At 38.6% G+C, this 17,839-nt stretch overlaps 3 protein-coding genes across 8 annotated transcripts in view; 2 read left to right on the forward strand and 1 right to left on the reverse strand.

Moving 5' to 3' along the window:
• MGAT4A (alpha-1,3-mannosyl-glycoprotein 4-beta-N-acetylglucosaminyltransferase A) overlaps positions 1 to 7,828 on the forward strand; it is a 77,667-nt gene extending 69,839 nt beyond the window's left edge. For all 4 annotated transcript variants that reach the window (XM_086880546.1, XM_086880547.1, XM_086880548.1 and 1 more), the window contains 3 exons: positions 827 to 893; positions 1,878 to 1,990; positions 2,156 to 7,828. In XM_086880546.1, coding sequence (XP_086736672.1) covers positions 827 to 893; positions 1,878 to 1,990; positions 2,156 to 2,182 — 207 coding nt within the window. In that variant the 3' untranslated portion in view covers positions 2,183 to 7,828. The remainder of the gene's footprint in view (positions 1 to 826; positions 894 to 1,877; positions 1,991 to 2,155) is intronic.
• On the reverse strand, positions 7,734 to 13,578 carry UNC50 (unc-50 inner nuclear membrane RNA binding protein). 3 transcript variants are annotated; one of them, XM_086880550.1, is made up of 6 exons: positions 13,115 to 13,578; positions 11,719 to 12,002; positions 10,744 to 10,864; positions 8,744 to 8,883; positions 8,566 to 8,667; positions 7,734 to 8,042 (listed from the first exon to the last, which is right to left on the reverse strand). In XM_086880550.1, exons 2-6 carry the CDS (start codon positions 11,996 to 11,998, stop codon positions 7,906 to 7,908), a joined length of 780 nt encoding a protein of 259 aa, XP_086736676.1. In that variant the 5' UTR covers positions 11,999 to 12,002; positions 13,115 to 13,578; the 3' UTR covers positions 7,734 to 7,905. The 3 variants fall into 3 exon arrangements, with proteins under 3 accessions (XP_086736676.1, XP_086736677.1, XP_086736675.1); XM_086880551.1 differs by lacking the exon at positions 13,115 to 13,578 and adding an exon at positions 12,714 to 12,841; XM_086880549.1 differs by lacking the exon at positions 13,115 to 13,578 and adding an exon at positions 12,494 to 12,702.
• Positions 12,852 to 15,971, forward strand: COA5 (cytochrome c oxidase assembly factor 5). Its single transcript, XM_023946226.2, has 3 exons — positions 12,852 to 13,054; positions 13,460 to 13,543; positions 15,669 to 15,971. Exons 1-3 carry the CDS (start codon positions 12,953 to 12,955, stop codon positions 15,708 to 15,710), a joined length of 228 nt encoding a protein of 75 aa, XP_023801994.1. The 5' UTR covers positions 12,852 to 12,952; the 3' UTR covers positions 15,711 to 15,971.
• The last annotated feature ends 1,868 nt before the right edge of the window (positions 15,972 to 17,839 follow it).

Genomic DNA, 17,839 nt, shown 5'->3' on the forward strand with positions numbered 1-17,839 from the left:
AAAAACCTGCCCCAAACAACAATGACAAAGAAAACCAAAACACCTTCCCCCCAGATAAATAACCAAAAACATTCCCACCACTTTTTCAGCAGCCTTAGTTCAAAACAGGAATTTAAAAAAAAAAAAAAAAACCCTAATAAATTTAATCTCCATTTTACCAAGCATTTTTAATTAATTCCTGAGAAATTCTTAGAGTGGGTCTTTCAGTATTGGATCATGGTTTTAATTTTTGAGCTGTTTTTCAACCTTTTTTTTTTTTTTTGGTGCTTATTAAAAAACACTTACTGATCTCCATCCCTACAGTGAGGCAGTGATAGTTGAGGTGCTTCCCTTGCTGGTCTGATGGCTTTCCATCTCACCCAAAGTCTTAGGTCAAAAAGCAAGCTGTAGGTTTTCATTTGTCCAAGAAAGAAAGCTCTTGTTAAGCCACAGAAAAAGGAGGCAGGTCCTGTCTTTCCTTGTCTCCTACTGTATGTGCTAAGAATTCTGTTCACGCGGCAATTACCATGTGAGTTTCATGGGGCACTTAGAGGAGATTTCTCTCCTTCAAAGCCAAGTATTGTTCACTCCTGGGACACTGCTGCTCTTTCGTGGTTTTTGTGGGGGTTTTTTTTTTTTGGGTGTGGTTTTTTTTGTTTGTTTGTTTTGTTTAGGGTTTTTTTGTGTTGCCTTGTCTAAGGCTGTAAGTAACTATATTCCAGGCTCATTCTTAATTATTTGGAAAAAATGGATGCTGAGTATATAAGAAGAATGCAAACACATTTGTCTTTCTCTGGCACAGTCATATGTCAAAATAAATTATCTCATTTATGCTTTGTTGTTCTAGAGTGAAGAACTGGTATTAAGCAAAGAAACCAAAGACAAACGCTTAGAGGATGGTTACTTCAGGATAGGTATGTAACAGTAGAAAAAAAAAGTGTCTTTTTACTATTGCAACTCTTAAAGACATCTTTATTAAAACCAAAACAAACCTAAACCAGAATTTTTACCATTCAAATTTGGGTACGTGACTCTGTAGGCTTTACTTAATATTGTGTGCACTAGTTCTTTTCAGAGACTGATGTGCTAAACAGAGATCTCTTGTGACTCTTACTTGTAGTGCAGCTACATCCAACTTTTCTGCCAGTTTGAATCACCTAGATTATAATAAAGGCATTTCCAGGTTTTATAAGATCACCTCCTCTGTCCTGTGACTGCACAAGTGCTTTGGTGTGAGTTGTGTGCTTGGCCTGGATTTGAACCCACCCTATAAACAATCAGCTTTCTCATCACAGGATGAGATTGGCATTTCAACATCCAAGTAGCTATTGAGGAAGGTACTTGGATACGTGTTGTCAAGGAAGAGAAATTTTACACAGTTTTAATGAGTTGCTGGACACAGTTTGGGAAATTCTGTTAAATGGAAGCACATTTTTTTGTCATAATAAATTACAGTTGTCTATATGGTTTAACTGTAAAGTCTAACTGGGCTTTTAAATTTAATTCTTACTTGTCCTAATATAACTGAAGATGTTTTAAATAAGAATATGTTAAGCATGAATGATATTCCTTGTCCTTAATCCTATTTGAAAACACATAAGCTAAAAGCATATAATTTCTATGATATTAAATGAATACCTGTGTCAAAATCTTCACCGAGTTCAAGGTGTTAATGCCTTTAGATAGTTTCAAAGCTGTCATTATGTGTAATCCTGTTCAGATTGGTGTGCCCCATATTGTTTGCTGCTGCAAAAACTGGATCTGATGTCAAAATCGCTCACTGCCTTTTATTTTGGGAATGATACTCTGATTCTGTCACAGTTTATTGTGATACCGCAGGTACATTTTCTGGATTTTGTACTTGTTTGTTGGACTTAATTGAGTATGTACTTTTGCAGGGAAGTTTGAAAATGGTGTAGCTGAAGGAACAGTTGACCCCAGCCTAAATCCTATTTCATCATTCCGGCTTTCAGTGATACAAAATTCAGCTGTTTGGGCAATTTTGAACGAGGTAAGAGGTGCTAGAACATTGAAAAACATAACCAGTGAATGGGAGATTTTTTCATTCTTTTTTGAAGCTCACACTTTTAGCTAACACTAAAAATAGTTACCTCTTATTACTGAGAAATGTAATACACTAAACCATGACTTATTTTTTTCTGATTCTCTATTTCAGATTCATATTAAAAAGATTACAAACTGATCATGGAAATCTGCTTTAGAGGAAAAAGAAAGAATCCTTGAAAATTCTTCCTATAAAATCTGACATCCTTAGAAAGTCACAAATTGAAAATACTGAGCATGCACCTTATTCCAAATGTCATTCTTTTTCACTTGAACTCTACCTCCTGTGAAATCTACTGTAGATGAGAAGATTGTATTTACCCCTTCTTATCTGATCCATCCAGAAACTGATGCTCCACACTGATAATGTCCGTCCGAGGCCCAAGTTGTCCTCCACTGTAATGTGACTTTACCATCTTATGGTTGCAGAACCCTGTTACGCTTAACCTGTACTATTTTGATAGTATAGTAATATAGAGTTGTACATATTGTTACATTCCTTGAAGAAAAAAAAAAATATAATTATTGTTAAATAAGTTTTATGAAGGGGGTACTTTCGGAGTTCCATTTATTTTCTATATCAAGAACCCTCTTTTATAGACTGTCAGGGATATATATTAAAAATGCTAGGGATATTTAATTTATTAAAATAATTTGAAAAGTACATATTTTTATGCAGTAAAATTTTAAATTGATATAGTTTTTTTATGAATTCTCTAGTTTAAGTTATCTTTCTACATTTTTCTTTGGAGATGCAAACATAAATTAATACCATATTTCAAATATACTGCCATGTTTAAAAAAAACAAGATTAAGTTTCTAAATTATGTAGTTTTATACACAGAATCTGAATGATGTTCAGAGGCATAAACAGAGTTCTGAAGAGCATTATTCTTTGGGGCTTATGAAATTACACTATGTACAGTTTGTAGCCACACAAAAAAGCATGTTGAAATGTCTTGTTTCATATTATGTACTAAATCTGCAGTGATTTTAGATTGAATCCATTGCATTTTAGAAGAAATTTTTTTTTTACTCCAAACCAGTTCTTTCTAAAAATATTTGTAAACATTTCCTAGGCTGAACAAATTCATTTTCTGTACTGAAGAAAATCATTCTCCAGCTTTGCTTTGGAGTGACAAGAGGCTACCTTTTATCACAAGAATGAACAGTAGATACATTTGATTTACAGTGGTCTCCTTTTAAAAAGTTCTGTTATTGCAGTGTTTATTTTAGATACATTAGTGAGTAGTTACAGTTTATTTTCTTCTTTTGCTCAAAACAAGGTCTTAGCTTGACTCCTTTATGGATCAGTATGGAAACTCGCACTAACCTTATAGTGGGAACGGAATTTGGCCTCAAGTTAGTACCCTGCCTTTTCATTTCAAGGGAAACAGTGATCTTAAATGAATCAGAAATGCGGTCAGGAACAGAAAGTGGTCTGGATTACAGTCAGAGTGGAACTGTCACAGTACTAATGCTGCTGCTTTTCTTAAGAGTCCTACTTAGGTGCTTATGTGTAAGGACTCATGCATGGGAAAAATTCAGTTAGTCAGAAATGGCCAGGAGAGAGGGAGGAATTCCTCCCTTTAATAGGAATGAAGTGCCTGATTGACATTGGAGGGAGGCATCCACACTGGCTTGGGTATTCTCAGTTGTGCTGTGAACCAGCCTCCTGGAACTGACATTTCAAAAGCTGGCCAGCTTTCCCTGTGGAAAAAAACACACTCTGCTACCCCCAACACAGAATCATAGAATCACTTAAGTTGGAAATGACCTTTATTGTCTTTGTGATCAGGGCAAGCCTGTTGCAGGTTCCCTGATCTAGGGCAGAGGTCCTGAATTTGTATTTTCCCAATAAAGTTCAGCTGATAGATTTGGGCTCCCTTTCCTAATAGGTTTGTCCTTACAAACCTTTAGGCAGGAGCCTAAAGCTGCCTCTCTAGCACTGCAAGCCCTCACCACTGGATTATAGTGTCAACCTGTCTTCTGCCTTGTTGGAGAATTGTGCCATAGCTTTCACAATTCAGCAAGATTCAAGTTGAAGAACTTAACTACTCCTACAGACTGTTGTCATTTTGATTTAGCTATGTTGTCTAGGGAAGACAAGATTTGTACACAGAGGTAAGACCTTCAGTTTAGACTGATTGGTGTAAGTTCAAGAAAAATTAGATACCAAGTGGACCTTGTTTACTTTTTCTGATTGCATCAGGTGGTGTAAATAAAATGTTACTTGGAAAGCTTGTGTTGCCCATAGACACTGAGGGCATAAGCTAAGCACTGGTCACACAAATGAAGATTATTCTTGGGTTTAGGAATGTGGGTGACTAGGCTCTGAATCCTGTGTGACTCTAGCCTATTGTGGTGCTACAGCCCTGTTTGTTTCCTGTATAATAATGCCCTGCCATCAAATTACCAACATGCAATGGCTTTTTATCACACGTCAGCTAGCAAAGGTCTGAGAAAGTATTTAGGTTTTCTTCTCAGCTGTGTCTGAATGAATGATGCAAGTTAATTAAACTAGGGTTGTTTATTATAATCCAGACTGCAGAAATACATTCAATACTGCAGTTTCTTAATTAGTTTTGCTGACAGTGACCTTTTCCATTTTCTGTGAGTCCAGAAGTTTACTGGTACTATTTATGTAAGAAAGCTGTGTGCTTATTCTCAAAGCATCACTGTTCCTGACGTTTCACAGTAGTTAAGATGAATCATTGCTAATATATTTAAATACATAGAACCCATACAGTGATTGCAAGATTGGTTAGTAGTATATTTAGTATTCAAAAATGTTGAGAAAAAATTTATCTGAGACAACAAATTAAACTAGTGTGTGGTAAAATGTGGGATGCATTTTTATTACATTGTAGTAGCAGGAGTTGAAAATACTCTGGGCTGCTTGAATACTTTCAATGTTCCTGAGCATATATGCTCTCTAGATAAATGTGCCACATTAATACAAATTATATTTCATAGATCCAGGTAAATTCAGAACTGGTGTTATCAGGTAGATTATTTCTGCAGACAACTATTTTGGGCTTTGTACCTTTAAATTCCAATCCCTAAGTCAGGCTAAAGAGGTGCAAGTCTCCTTCCTGGAAGTATGGTGAAGTTAGAACACCTGGGCTGTTTGGCTTACCAGCCTTTAGCTTGGGTACCCTTTGGGACTGTGTCTACACCAGTGGGCAGGTATCTCCTGCACATCTCCATTGTAAGAACAGTATTACCATAAGAGATCTTAAACAGCATCTTAAACCTATTACCTGTTTTGAGAGAGTTTTTTCCTTCATGCATTCAATTTCAAGTTACTTTTGTTGTGACCTTAAAAATCCCCTCAAGGCTGCTGAATCTTAAGAGATATCCAATAATGGAAAGTGTTTTAAAAAAACCTGCACTATCCTATGCTCCTGTTAGTTCCTGAAGCTGTTAAAGCTTCAGAAGAGCAAACTTTTGTGAAACCAAAGGCATAGCCAGAAATCTTCATTAGCTCGGCAAATGAACTTATACTGGATGCCAAACAGACTGGCTGATGTGAACATTTGCTTTTCTGAGCTGATAAGGAATACTTAGGACCAAGGAAACACAAGACTGTCAGTATAATCTTGCTTTGCTCATTCAGTGGGTCATCCTACTGAAAACTTTGTAAATAATGTGAACAGGATGTGAAAATTAGAGTGTTTCTAAAGCACTGTATAAGGCTTTGAGCTTTGGCAGGCATCTCAACCGTGTGTTTTCACTGATGGAAAAAATTCCTATGGATATATTCATTTTTTCTGTACTTAAAGATGGCTTAGAAAAATTCAGATAGATGTGATTCATGGACCAAGAAAAGACTGGAGTCTTCTGTCATATCACTGCTTGTCTAGATGTTTCAAAGCAGTTTTTAAATACCTTGAGTCAGTTTAGAGCAAAGCAATTTATACTTTGCCTGTGTGAAACACAGTTCCGTGAATGAGCTGAAGTGTGATTAGTCTTTGGAAAAATTTGGAAACTGTGTACCAGTTTCCTTATTTTATTTTTTCCCAGATATAATTTCAGTAATCTTTGTATTTTGTTGGAAGTACTTGCTCCAGATGAAGTATCATAGTACTTTGTAGTTCACCTCCAACTTGGAGTATTCTTTTAGTCTCATGGTGGTAAAAGAAAAATGAAATCTTCTCAAACCTTGCCTCCCCTAAAATGCATGAACCCAAGGTTCTATCTTTGTTCTTACTAGGAATGGTGTATTATGAAAAAGTTAGTAACATCACATAAGTAACTCCAGCTAGAAAGGGGGGAAAAAAAAGTCATTGTGTTTTTAAATCATCTTTACAATCACCAGCATAAGGCTAAAAAGCTATTAAACAACTGGTGTTTTCAGGCTAGCATTGATTGCTGATGTAAAACACAGCCCATGGAGACCTGGTGAATTAGTACTTGAGTGTCACCTTCCTGACCTTAGTGGTCTCTGAAGGGTTTTGCTAAGTTCTGCTGTAAACAGTGAACTGCTGGAAGTTAAAGTAGCTTAATTTTGAGAATGATGAAGCCTTCTTTCAAGGGAAAAAAATGTTGATCTCTCTAAAGGGAAGGTAAACAGGCCCCGTGTCCTTCAATGGTATCACACCACAGGGCACTAAATGTAAAGTATTTTACTGTTGAACTGAAGTGGATGATCAGTGATGCTAGGATTCCTGTTAGGGAAAAGTTGTACAGTTAGGCTGCAGCTGCCTGCAGGACGGGAGCTTGTGCTGTTAGCCAGGGAGGGACAGATCCTGACTGGAATCCTGCACTTTCCAAGGATCAGTAGTTCAGTGCTTTCCTTGTTTAAAGGAGAATGTTGCTCAGCATCTGCTGAGAGGGAAACGTGAATCTCTTCAAGCCTTAACAGTGGCTGAAACACACAGTACTGTAAGATGCACTGCCAGCATATTTGGTATTTTAAGATAAATTATAGTTTTACCTTAGAGATCAAATTCTAGTATTGAAATTGTCTTACTGTAACCAGTTTACTTTTGTGTTGTTTTGGAAACTGAATCCTAGTGCTCATGTTTCATGCTGAACACTGCATTGGAAAACTGTCATCTTCACTTTCCATAAGGTATTGTTTGTGATGGTCAGTTTTACTTCTGCCTTGTGGACTTCGCAGCTGCAGGCATTGCCATAAGCCCAACCCTGTAGCCAAACCAACTTGTACTTTCCTTCCATGTTCATTGACCTGCCACTCAGAACGGTGGATGTAGTAATACCCACTGGACTGCTAGAGATTGGGTTTAAAACTTGCTGCTATCTTTGGAAACCTGATATGGGTCATGTTAATTGTGCCTTTCATCACTGTTACTTCTGTGTGCCAGAGTTGTCCATGTATATTTGAAGTAGTCACTAAAGTAAATCTGTTCTCAAAACCTTTCATACAAGGAGAGGACAGATCTGTATCTAGAGACAGTTGTTGCTTTAGCATCGCAACACTATTAAGATCTGTATTTTCACACAGTCCCAAGGCAAGGTATTCCAATATTACTCTTCAAGAAAACTGCTTTTTGGTGTCACTTAAACCCCTCATAATGTAGAGCTTATGCCAGTCTGTGCAAAGTATCTGCAGTAAGAGTTATGCTACATAGACTTGTTGCAGTTAAATTTAAGCTATGGAAATGTACAAGTAACTTGTTTTTAGGAATGTACTGCAAAAGTATTTGAAAAAAATTGCTAACATGTTTACTGTTGTAAATATTTTAATAAAAAAAAGGACACTTCAAACTTTTTTACACAATTATCTACAATAAAGAAAAATTTACAACCATTTACAAAATGCTCTTAATTTTTTCTTTACTGTCAAAATGGCTAAGGTAGAAACAAAATAAACATTGGATACACAAAGTCCTGGTTTTATTTCACTCTGTATTTATAAAAGGAACAAAGCATCTTAGTGAAGTTCCATCCACATGCTAATGAGATCAAGTAGAGCATGATGAGAAGTGCAAATGGATACAAAAGAATAGCTGTGTTCTTCAGAAAGGGCAATGCTGAAACAGAAGCAATATTGAAGCAAGTATAAAGTAGTGCTCTTTAAAAAAGGTGCTTCATGTAGAGTAGCCTTGGGGAAAGGCAGCAATAAAAAATAGTTCTGTTCTGCTGTCCTCATCAGACATCTCTGCCCTACTAGCCCTGTAGTTGTCTCAAAATGCCTTGGGGAAATGCTTTACCTAAAACTGTGGTCTTAAACTCATTACAGAATTTTTATCTAATGCAAACATCTTCAAGTGGATTTCCAGAGGAACAACAAAACTAAGTTGTGGTCCTACAGGTCTAATACAAGAAGGGAATTTGGTGAGGTGGGGAATATAAATTCTTTGGTTAAGATGTCCACCCAGTTGGAAACATGGACTGGTACATTTCTATCAAACTTCATTTACCACAAAGAAGGAATTACTTCAACATGCAGCTAAGCCTCTGCTTTACAAATAACACACTAAGATCAAATTAATAGCCTGAAAACATGCTCTTCTTTTCAGTCAAACAAATACAAAAGAAGCTGATGTTACTCACCACTGTATCCTAGGAATGTCACGTAGATGTAATAGCCAATTGCAATCAGCCATAATGTATTCCCAACAAAATACCCAATGACAGAATCAGATATGATGACATCTGCAAGAGATAACTGCTCTCAGCTGTTTTGATAGTGCACCATTTTGAAGCAGAGAGCTCAAAGTATTCTACTTACAGTTGATGAAGAACAGCTGGATAAAATGCAGGATGACTAGGAGAGGGTAGAAAGCATTCAGATGTACATCAAAGGCATATCCCCACTCCACATCATAATCTCTGTTCTGCTGCTTCACTAAGTACTTATTTGAAATGAACCTACATGAAAAGATATTTGAGACTGTTGTTAGTATGAATCTATAAAGCTGACAAAGCGTAGGTTTGATGTAGTAAGTCATATGTGATCCCAACTCTCCATCAGAAAGTTTCTGCTACCTGGGAATAAAAACATGCAAGAATCATGCAGACCAGACTATTGTTAAAGTGATTTTGTTCAAACTATTGTCACATCCCCTGCATGCTAAAGGCAGCTGAAATACCCTGAGGGTAATACAGAAACAAAATTTCTTTATAAAGAGATCAGTGCTACAATTTATCAGTATGGTCATAAGCTCTGTGTACACACAGGGAGATGGCTTCAGTGAAGTGCTTGTACAAGATCAGCACACCTCACATAGAGATGGTTTATTTAATCTCTACAGAACAGATGCACTACAAGGACAGGACAAGGGCAGGAGAGTGCTCCTAACATGTGCCCATTATTACTGAAAAGATGTGCAAACGCAAAGTGCACTGCCCAGTGTTACAGGCTACTGAGTGAGCCTCAAGGCTCTTTCCTCCAGCTTAAGTTCTGCTGACATCAAAATATTTATCCCATTTAGAAGAGGAACAGTAAGTAAAGACATGCTCAGAAATAAGAGACCAGCGTTTTTATGGAAGCTTCTTCTGACCTACTCTTTGTGCAAAGGGTGGGCACAAGGGGTGCCTCTGCATAGAGGAAGAGCCTGGGTGCAAGGCGAGGAGAGGTGAGGCAAGAAGGAGTTTAGACTCATTAGGAATGGGGGGAGCTTTTGGGAAAAACGGTGAGCCTGCACTGGAAGAAGGGACTTGAACCAAACTCGAGTCAGGTGACTGGTATTGAGGCCTGCAGGAAGCTGACTAAAAGGCAGAAGATCGGTAGATGCTGAAGTTCCTGGCTTAGGAGTCCGCATCCCGAAGCACAAATTGCTGGAGGATGGGGACAGGGAGCATTACTGTAAGCTCTTCCCCAAGAAATTTATGGGTTGCTCTCCCAGACAGAAGTGTAGGTCAGGTGGACCTATCATCTATCAACTATGTTTCTATTATGTACCTCATTCTCAATTTTGCAATTACAAGCAGTAGATCTTGAGACCACTGTCAGGATTTATCTCTTTTCCAATCATCATCACTTTAAGATGTCAGCTCCATCCCTAAGAACTCTTATGCCCTAAATGCCCTTGCTTTCTTAAGTTCCTTGAAAAATAAAAATTCTTTCTTTGGTGCCCTCCCCATGCTGCAGCACAGAAACAGTGGCTTCCCATCATTTCATGGTTCCCTCACTGCTGCAGCACACATCCATGGTGCTGATGAGGCCTGGATTGTAAAATGACCTGCTCCTGCCTCTCTACTTCTGCAAGGCTCGGACAGTAGAGGATAAAGCTGGCAGCGCCTACCAACAAAGCAAAAAGGTGCCAAGCACAAGACAGAATAGATAGTGCTGTAGTGGCACTAGCTACAATCTTCAGCAAGAAGCACAGGCCAAGTGTATATTGCCCTGCTTAAACAGAATCAACCTCAGGCTTACACTACTTGACTTTTCCATTCATTATTTTGATTGAACAGCTTTTTCTTTTTTAATCACCTTTTTTTTTCTTTCTTCAAGTTGGTATTACTGTTGAATGTTAACCAGCTTAAGAATAAAGAAAAAAGCTGGAATGTTCATCACACAGACCTTCTGACTAACTTTGTAGGAAATAAAGAAAGTGATGTGTTCTTTTTTAAGGTATCATTTTGAAAAAATTACTATAACAGCATAAAACCTACAGTCAATACTTGAGTGTAAGTTTACCCCAAACAAAGAACCAAGTGTTTCACAAACAGCAGAGGACTTTCTTTGTTTCCTGAATGCTGAACTCAGCTTCAGAAATCACTACTTACCACATCAGAGTTGCAATCAGGAGCCCAACGCCTACGCAGTCTATGAATACAACCCAAAGTAGCAGTTTTATTGTTTCAAAGAAGCCCATGTCCAACACAAATCCAAATCCTACAGTAGACACTGAAAGCAGAGAAAGATCATTGAAGTCAGCTGTGGAAACGAAACCATGACATCTTTAACTGATGGTCTTTTTTATGTACCCTGTTATGAAATCTCCAGTTTCCTTTTTTATTTTTCTCCCCAAGATTTTCAGTCCAAGAGCTCAATTTTTTTCCACCAAAAACTAGATATAATGCAATTTATTCATACTATGAACACTCATCTGTGCTTGGATCAAATTGTAGTGCTCCACCCAAACTATTTTAAAAAAAATTCAGACAATGCTACAATAGAACATTATCTGTTTTATAAAAGCTCCTTGTTAACCCAAACCACATGTGTAATTGTATTTCAGTTAAGAGTTTTTCTTTTACAAACAGCAATATACTAATAGAAGAGAGCTGAGACAATACTGAATTTGCAGTTCAGTCATTTATATTAGTCACTTTTCTTACAGCTTGATTCTGCAATATACAGAATCTCACCAGGGCCTTTATAGTAAAAACAGTGTTTTATCCATAATATACAGGTAAACCAAATATTCAGTATTTTTTAACAAAAACACTGCCGTGTAGCATAGGGTTTTCTTACTGTCTGTAAAGTTACAGTGAACTATGCAGTTTAAAATGCAACAGAAAATGATTTTCAACTGAGAGATCAATTCAAGACTAAGGAGTACCACTTAAGCCTACTCAGATTTCTACTTTCCACCTTAACTTCAAAAAGGCTAAACCTTTTTCTTTTGTTCTATTTTGATTAAAAGGTAATCCATACAGATTGGTTCTTTTTGTGTGTGTGTTATTAGAAGGAAAATAAATGCTCATCCCTAAACTTTCCCTCCCTCTTCCTTATACTGTCTGTTCTGCCGCACTCACCACAGAGCCAGATACTGAGCAGCACTAGGAAAGCAGGATCATCTCTCGCCCATTGGTCCTTTGTCTGTTTTCTGTAGTGAAAGTTCCTGTAAACCCTCTGTGGTGAAGTGAACAGGTAAAGCATCTGCCAAAGCGCAAACTCGAAGTCCATCTGTCGGAAGTGGAAGAGCCTCCGGAGGTACTTGTAGCGTTTCGCTCCAGCTGTGTGCCTCGCAGCATCTCTGGGGCTCAGCACACCATTGCCCTGGCTCCCAGAATTAACTAATGTGGTCGGCAGCATCTTGCTAAAGAAAGAATTTCAAAAGATATATTTGATTTTGCACACAATACGGGGCACAAACAACACGATGCAGGCCACGGCTGCAATGCTGAAGTGACAAAAACTGAGCACAAACATAAACAATGACATTTGTTGGAGCAAGTCCAGAGGAGGCCATGGAGTTGGTGAGAGGGCTGGAGAATCTCCCTTATGACAGGCCGAGAAAGGTGGGGCAGTACAGCCTGGAGAAGGTTGTGTGGAGACCTCCTGTATCTCCCAATATCTGAAGGGGGAAAACAGGGAAGCTGGGACACCTCATGAGGAACTGCAGAGATAGGACAAGGAGTAACGGGTACAAACTGAAACAGGGGAAACTTAAGTTAGATACAAGGAAGGAATTCTTCACTGTGGGGTGGGGTTGGTGGGGTAAGGCAGTGACACAGGCTGCCCAGGGAGGTTGTGGACGGCCCAACCCTGGCAGCGTTCAAGGCCAGGTTGGATGGGGCTTAGAACAACCTGGTCTAGTGGGAGGTATCCCTGCCCACGGCGTGGGGGTTGGAATCATATGATCTTTACGGTCTCTTCCACCCCTTAACAGCGTACGATTCCACAACTTAGGAGCGGCCCGGCCGCCGCTGCTGACGAACACCCGCCCCTCCCTCAGCGGGGCCCGCGCTCAGCTCCGGGCCGGGCAGCGCCGCACCCCCCGAGCCCCGCCCGGCGCTGAGGGTCTCACCTGCTGGCCCGGCCCGCGGCGCGACCCCCGCCCCGCCCGGCACCGCCACCACGGCCACAGCACCCGCAGCCTTCCGGCACCGTCCGCGGCGCAGGCGCCCGGGATCCTTCCCGGAGCCGCCCCGTCCCTTCCTGGCCCCGCCGGAAGCGGCCGCAGCGCCCGGGATGGCGGCGGCGGCGGTCGGCGGTGGCCGCGGGGCGGGCGGCAGCGGGGTATAGCGCTGGCTATAGTTCGCCGCCATGCCCAAGTACTACGAGGATAAGGAGGAGGACGGACGCGCCTGCAGCGGCGTGAGGGAGGACCTGCGGCAGTGCCTGATGGAGAGCCCCTGCGTCCTGCAGGTGAGTACCGCTGCACTTCCTGGCCGGAGACCCGCAGGTCGCCCTTTTACGGCCTCTTACCTCTTGTTTGCAGCAGTTTAGGGAATTACACCTCCGGAGGAGAGCGCAGGTCACTGTACCGAAGCGAAATCCTTAGCGAACTTTTCTGAAGTTGGAAGTAAATGATCCTCAAAGGCCCCTTTCAACCCAAATTACTCGGTTGGCCCGAGCGTGGTGCTAATAACAGCAGGGCCGTGGGTCCCATCCCTATATTGGCCTTCCCTTAAGGGATGGACTGGATGATCCTTGTGGGTGCTTTCCACCTCAGAGTATTCGGTGATTCTATTGTATGATTCTGTGAAGTGTTTTGATGTCTCTTTTGTTGCAGAAATCAAATTTTTAATCCTTTATTTTTTCATCTACTAGGAAAACAAAAGCCCTAAACAATGCTTGAGGGAAGGACACTGTAGGAGTTTGCAAGTGACATTCTTTGCATGCAAAAGATCAATGGTAAGTGTGGTGTGTCTTCTGCTGATGGCCTGAATGTTTCCTGTACTTTCCCCCACCCTTTTAAGAAAAACATGGTGTTTCAGTAAGGTGGGTGTCAAAAAGCAGAACAGCTGTTGCCTTTGAATCTTGATTAAACTATGGGTGTTGTACTCAGTTCTCATGAAGAAGAAGCCATAGAGTAGGAAAAATTGGAAAAACACATGATTAAATTGGATTCGGCTTAGAATATCACAGGTAAGTGAGGCAGGTATTTTCACTATTGTTTTTACTAAAGTTTTGGGTTAAAAATATTAGTAGATCAGGTAATTGTAAGATAAAACATTGACAAACTATCCTTTGCCTGTAAGGTCTTTGAAAAACATCTATGTAGAGAATATTTAAATGAAGTGAAGTAAGACTTTCACTGTTGAAGCAGGATCTTGCATTGAATTCACGCTGAGTCATTCATTTTCTTGTAGTACTAGATTTCATGATAAATAACAGGTTTTTTTATATAATGAATTATCCCATATGGAAATGGCAAGTCATTTTTAAAAATGTAATTAGATAAAATCTTCTATATTTTGATAGGAGTTCCTTGTCCAGAATTTTTTTGCTTGTGTTTCCATAGCATTTAAAACACATTTAAGATGTGGTAAAGATGGTAGTAAAACTTTACAAACATGAGAAGTGCAGGGCTCATTTTTATTTTTGTTTTTATCTGATGAAGACAATTTCAGCTGAAATTGTACTTTCATTTTCTTTCCCATTTTTTATTAGTTATAACAGCTTTTTGTACCTCTTCTATATGAACCATATTCATTCGTCAAGTGACAAATTATTATTTCTGTGTATAGGAAGATGTTGTATATTGAAAGTTTGAAATACCTATATAAAGCTGCAGTGGCAAGATAAGTATCTTCAGGTGATGTGCCTGTATTTTTCTGTCTGTGGATTGTTAAGGGAGCCTGATGAAACTAAATTTCTCACTAAATGCCTCTAGTCATGGCAGAAGAGGCCTGGCTCTTAAATGATTTTATTTAACTCTCCCAAGTTTTAAGGCTCATGAGTGAAGTTTCTTTTGTCTTGTTAATTCTGTAAATTTCAATCATCATGCTCAGTCAAACTTGTTATTTGTTATAATAGTGAAATTTAAAGAATGTCCAAAACCAAATTGGATGCTAAATACAGATATAATGTACAGAATGCTAAAATCATCAGGGTTTTGCCTAGATGCTGTTTTCTTTTCAAGGAGAGAGAAAGTCTTATCAGTGGAGTAACTTTAGTACACTTTAGATGCTGAAGTAAGGCCAAGGTTTAAAGTGAAAGCTACTTGGTTATTGGACAAACTGTGTCATTGTGAGTCTAGCTTTTGACAAATTTTGCTGCACTTCTGAATTCTGGAAGAAGGTTAGTTAATGGTGGTAAAAGAAACCTCCTCAGTCTAGTATCAGAATACGGCTGAGTTGCAATCTGTCACTGCCATCTTCAAGACTGGCTATCTAAGTTCAGAAGAATTCTCCCAAGATCAAAGTATGTTTTTCTCCTGCATTGGGAAAGAACTTGCAGTTTAGCTTCTGTTAGTACTGTACTGTGGCTTTTATTTTAGCTTTACCATCATCTTTAGCCTTTCATTAAGCACTTCTTCTCTAATTGCCAATAATAAACTTTCAGAATAAACAAGATGAATATTGTTTCTGGTTTTACTGATCTATTTCTGTTTTTTCCACAAACTTTGTACATTTAAGTTACCCTTCTCCTCACAGACATTTGTAGTGACTCTCACTTCAAACAGATCTGAATTTTCCTCCTTCAGTTTATCAGTTATATTTGCAAAACCAATCTAAGCAGCTTTACACTACCTTGTTTTTCATGGGTTCCTTGCCATCCTACTATCCTGTTCTATCATTTATGTTGTTTATTTCAGAATACACAGGAAGCTTATCACATAACTTTAGTTTTGTGTGAGGTTTAAGATCATATAATGCCTCTTTTCATCTGAATCTGCTGTGGCTATATCACTAATTTTCTTTTGCTTTATTCTGGCCTTCTGTTCTGATGTTACTAAGTGCCAAGGTAGCACAAACGCTCTACATTACTTCTTTTGGAAAATACCCACTCTTAACCTATTTTCTTCAATTTTCAGTTGGATACCAGGGCAAGATTCAGAGGAAGGAAGGGATACTGAAATCCTCATCAAGAGACCTAGCCATGGGAATTTGAGGTTCATCAGAACTCTACAGAAAACAGAGACTAAAGTAAGAAGATGATACTTGCTGCATCCTTTCGTGTAGTGTTTTCATGGAAGGTATCTACTCCTGAGTATTCTGACAGATTGACCTGAATGTGTGTTTAAATGTTGAAAAAGAAGGCAAGCATAAAGCTGCAAATTCTGGCCAAAATGGGTACCTGTCATGTACTTGCAATAAAAATGTGAAATCCAGAACAAGCTGCAGAAGTTATCATTCCGTTTTGAAGTGAAGTTGTCTTTTGTGACTTTGCCGTAAATTCTGATGATCTTTTACTATTAGAAATAATACAAGGTATGGAACTGGAAGTTCACTTGATGTGTTGAGGAAGAGTTTCCTTAGTAGATGAGTATCTCAGAGGGTTTCTCAGAATAGAGCTATTTTCAGAGATGAGGAGCTGACCAAGGTTGTAAAATATGTGTGCAAGCTGCTTCCTCTCCAGTAGATTTGCTACCCAATAAACCTGTAATAGATGGGAGCGGTGGTGTTTTTCAGTCACTCACTGCTAAGGAATTGGGATTTATGGGAATAAGAAGCATTAAATAATGCTTAAACCATGACTGTGGTCAATGTTAACTGGTTCTGTATAAGAACTGCTTTTCCAGAGGAATATTTCTTTTTTCTTCCTTTAGTGTCCCTGCCTCTACAAGCCTTTAAGAAGTAAATGCTGCTGTAACTCTTACACATGGAAACTGTAATAACTTCAGGCAATCTTATTAGAAGCAAGATGAGGAAATAGTGAGAGGGGAGAGAGCCATAGTAATGTCTTTTCTTGGCTGAAGTTCATAGCCAAGTAACTGAAATACATTCAGTCTGAACAGATGCATGTAACACTTATTGTTTCTAAAACTGATTTCTTCAGTTAATGAGCACATGTTGACTATTTAATTCTGTCTGTCTTAAGCAACTGTTCTGTAATGAGTCATGAATGTTTATATTCCTTGTATGTGTAGGACTTTATTTTTGCCACCTATATCAACTCTGATTTCACATTTTTGCCTTCTGTTGATCATGTGGAAGCTAGTTGATTTGTTCAAGTGCTGTAAGCATCCTTTGTTTTCCACAGCCTAATTACCATATTATCTCTTTACATACACTAAGATGATAATTGATGTCTATAAGAGTATTTTTAACTTAACACTCTAATTACAAAGTATTACTCACAAGCCTTTTCCATGGGGAAAAACATAAGAAAAGTACTAAAAATAAATATAAAGCCACATGGCAGGTATTTAAATGTCAGAGAGAGGAGTGGGAATGGTATGTGAGTTTGGTAGTCAAGAACTCTTCCATGGTATGCCCTACTGCATGGGTTTGTAGGCTGATTGTTCAACTGATCTTTATTCCTTTCTCAGCACTAATTACTAAGCCTCACCTAATGGTGCTGCAGCAACTCCTTTTGGATGGGAGCAGAAAGATGGCTACATCACAGACATAACGTTATTTTTAGTAGTCAGCTTGATCCAGTGGAGATCAGGTGTTAAATCTAGTGGATATTTCTGGATTTAACAATGAGCAGAGCACATGTATTATATGATCCATTAGAATGATAGTGTCAAAAATTCCTAATGGTTCATTGAAGTACCTAGGACAGTATGAAAATACTGTAATAGGTATCAAAATACTGATTTGCTCAGGAGACTTGTTCAAATATTGTGTAACATAATACTGTGTCTTAAGATAAGTAATTACATAATTGTCTTGGGACTTTGAGCACTGTCCTACTTGAGAGATAATGCTTCTTTGGGAGAAATAATTCATTTCATTAATGCTCTAAGTCCTATGCATTTGATTACAGCTTTTTCCCTAATGCACAAAATGATTTTTAGAAATAATATTATATAATATTATTTATAATATAATTATAATATATAATTATAATATATTATAAATACATTGATTTTCTTGTCTCATGCCTTGTGCTACATTACTGACTTTTACTAAAAAAGTGTATGTTTCTATTCTTTGGTAGATTTTGCAAGGTGGATTTGTGAAATGAGGTTGTTGAGGACAAATGGTTGTCTTGTTGCCAAAAGGCTCATACTAGTTTTAGAATCACAAATATAAG

This window comes from Cyanistes caeruleus, chromosome 3 (assembly GCF_971803275.1).
Source record: "Cyanistes caeruleus chromosome 3, bCyaCae1.hap1.1, whole genome shotgun sequence".
Lineage (NCBI taxonomy): Eukaryota > Metazoa > Chordata > Aves > Passeriformes > Paridae > Cyanistes > Cyanistes caeruleus.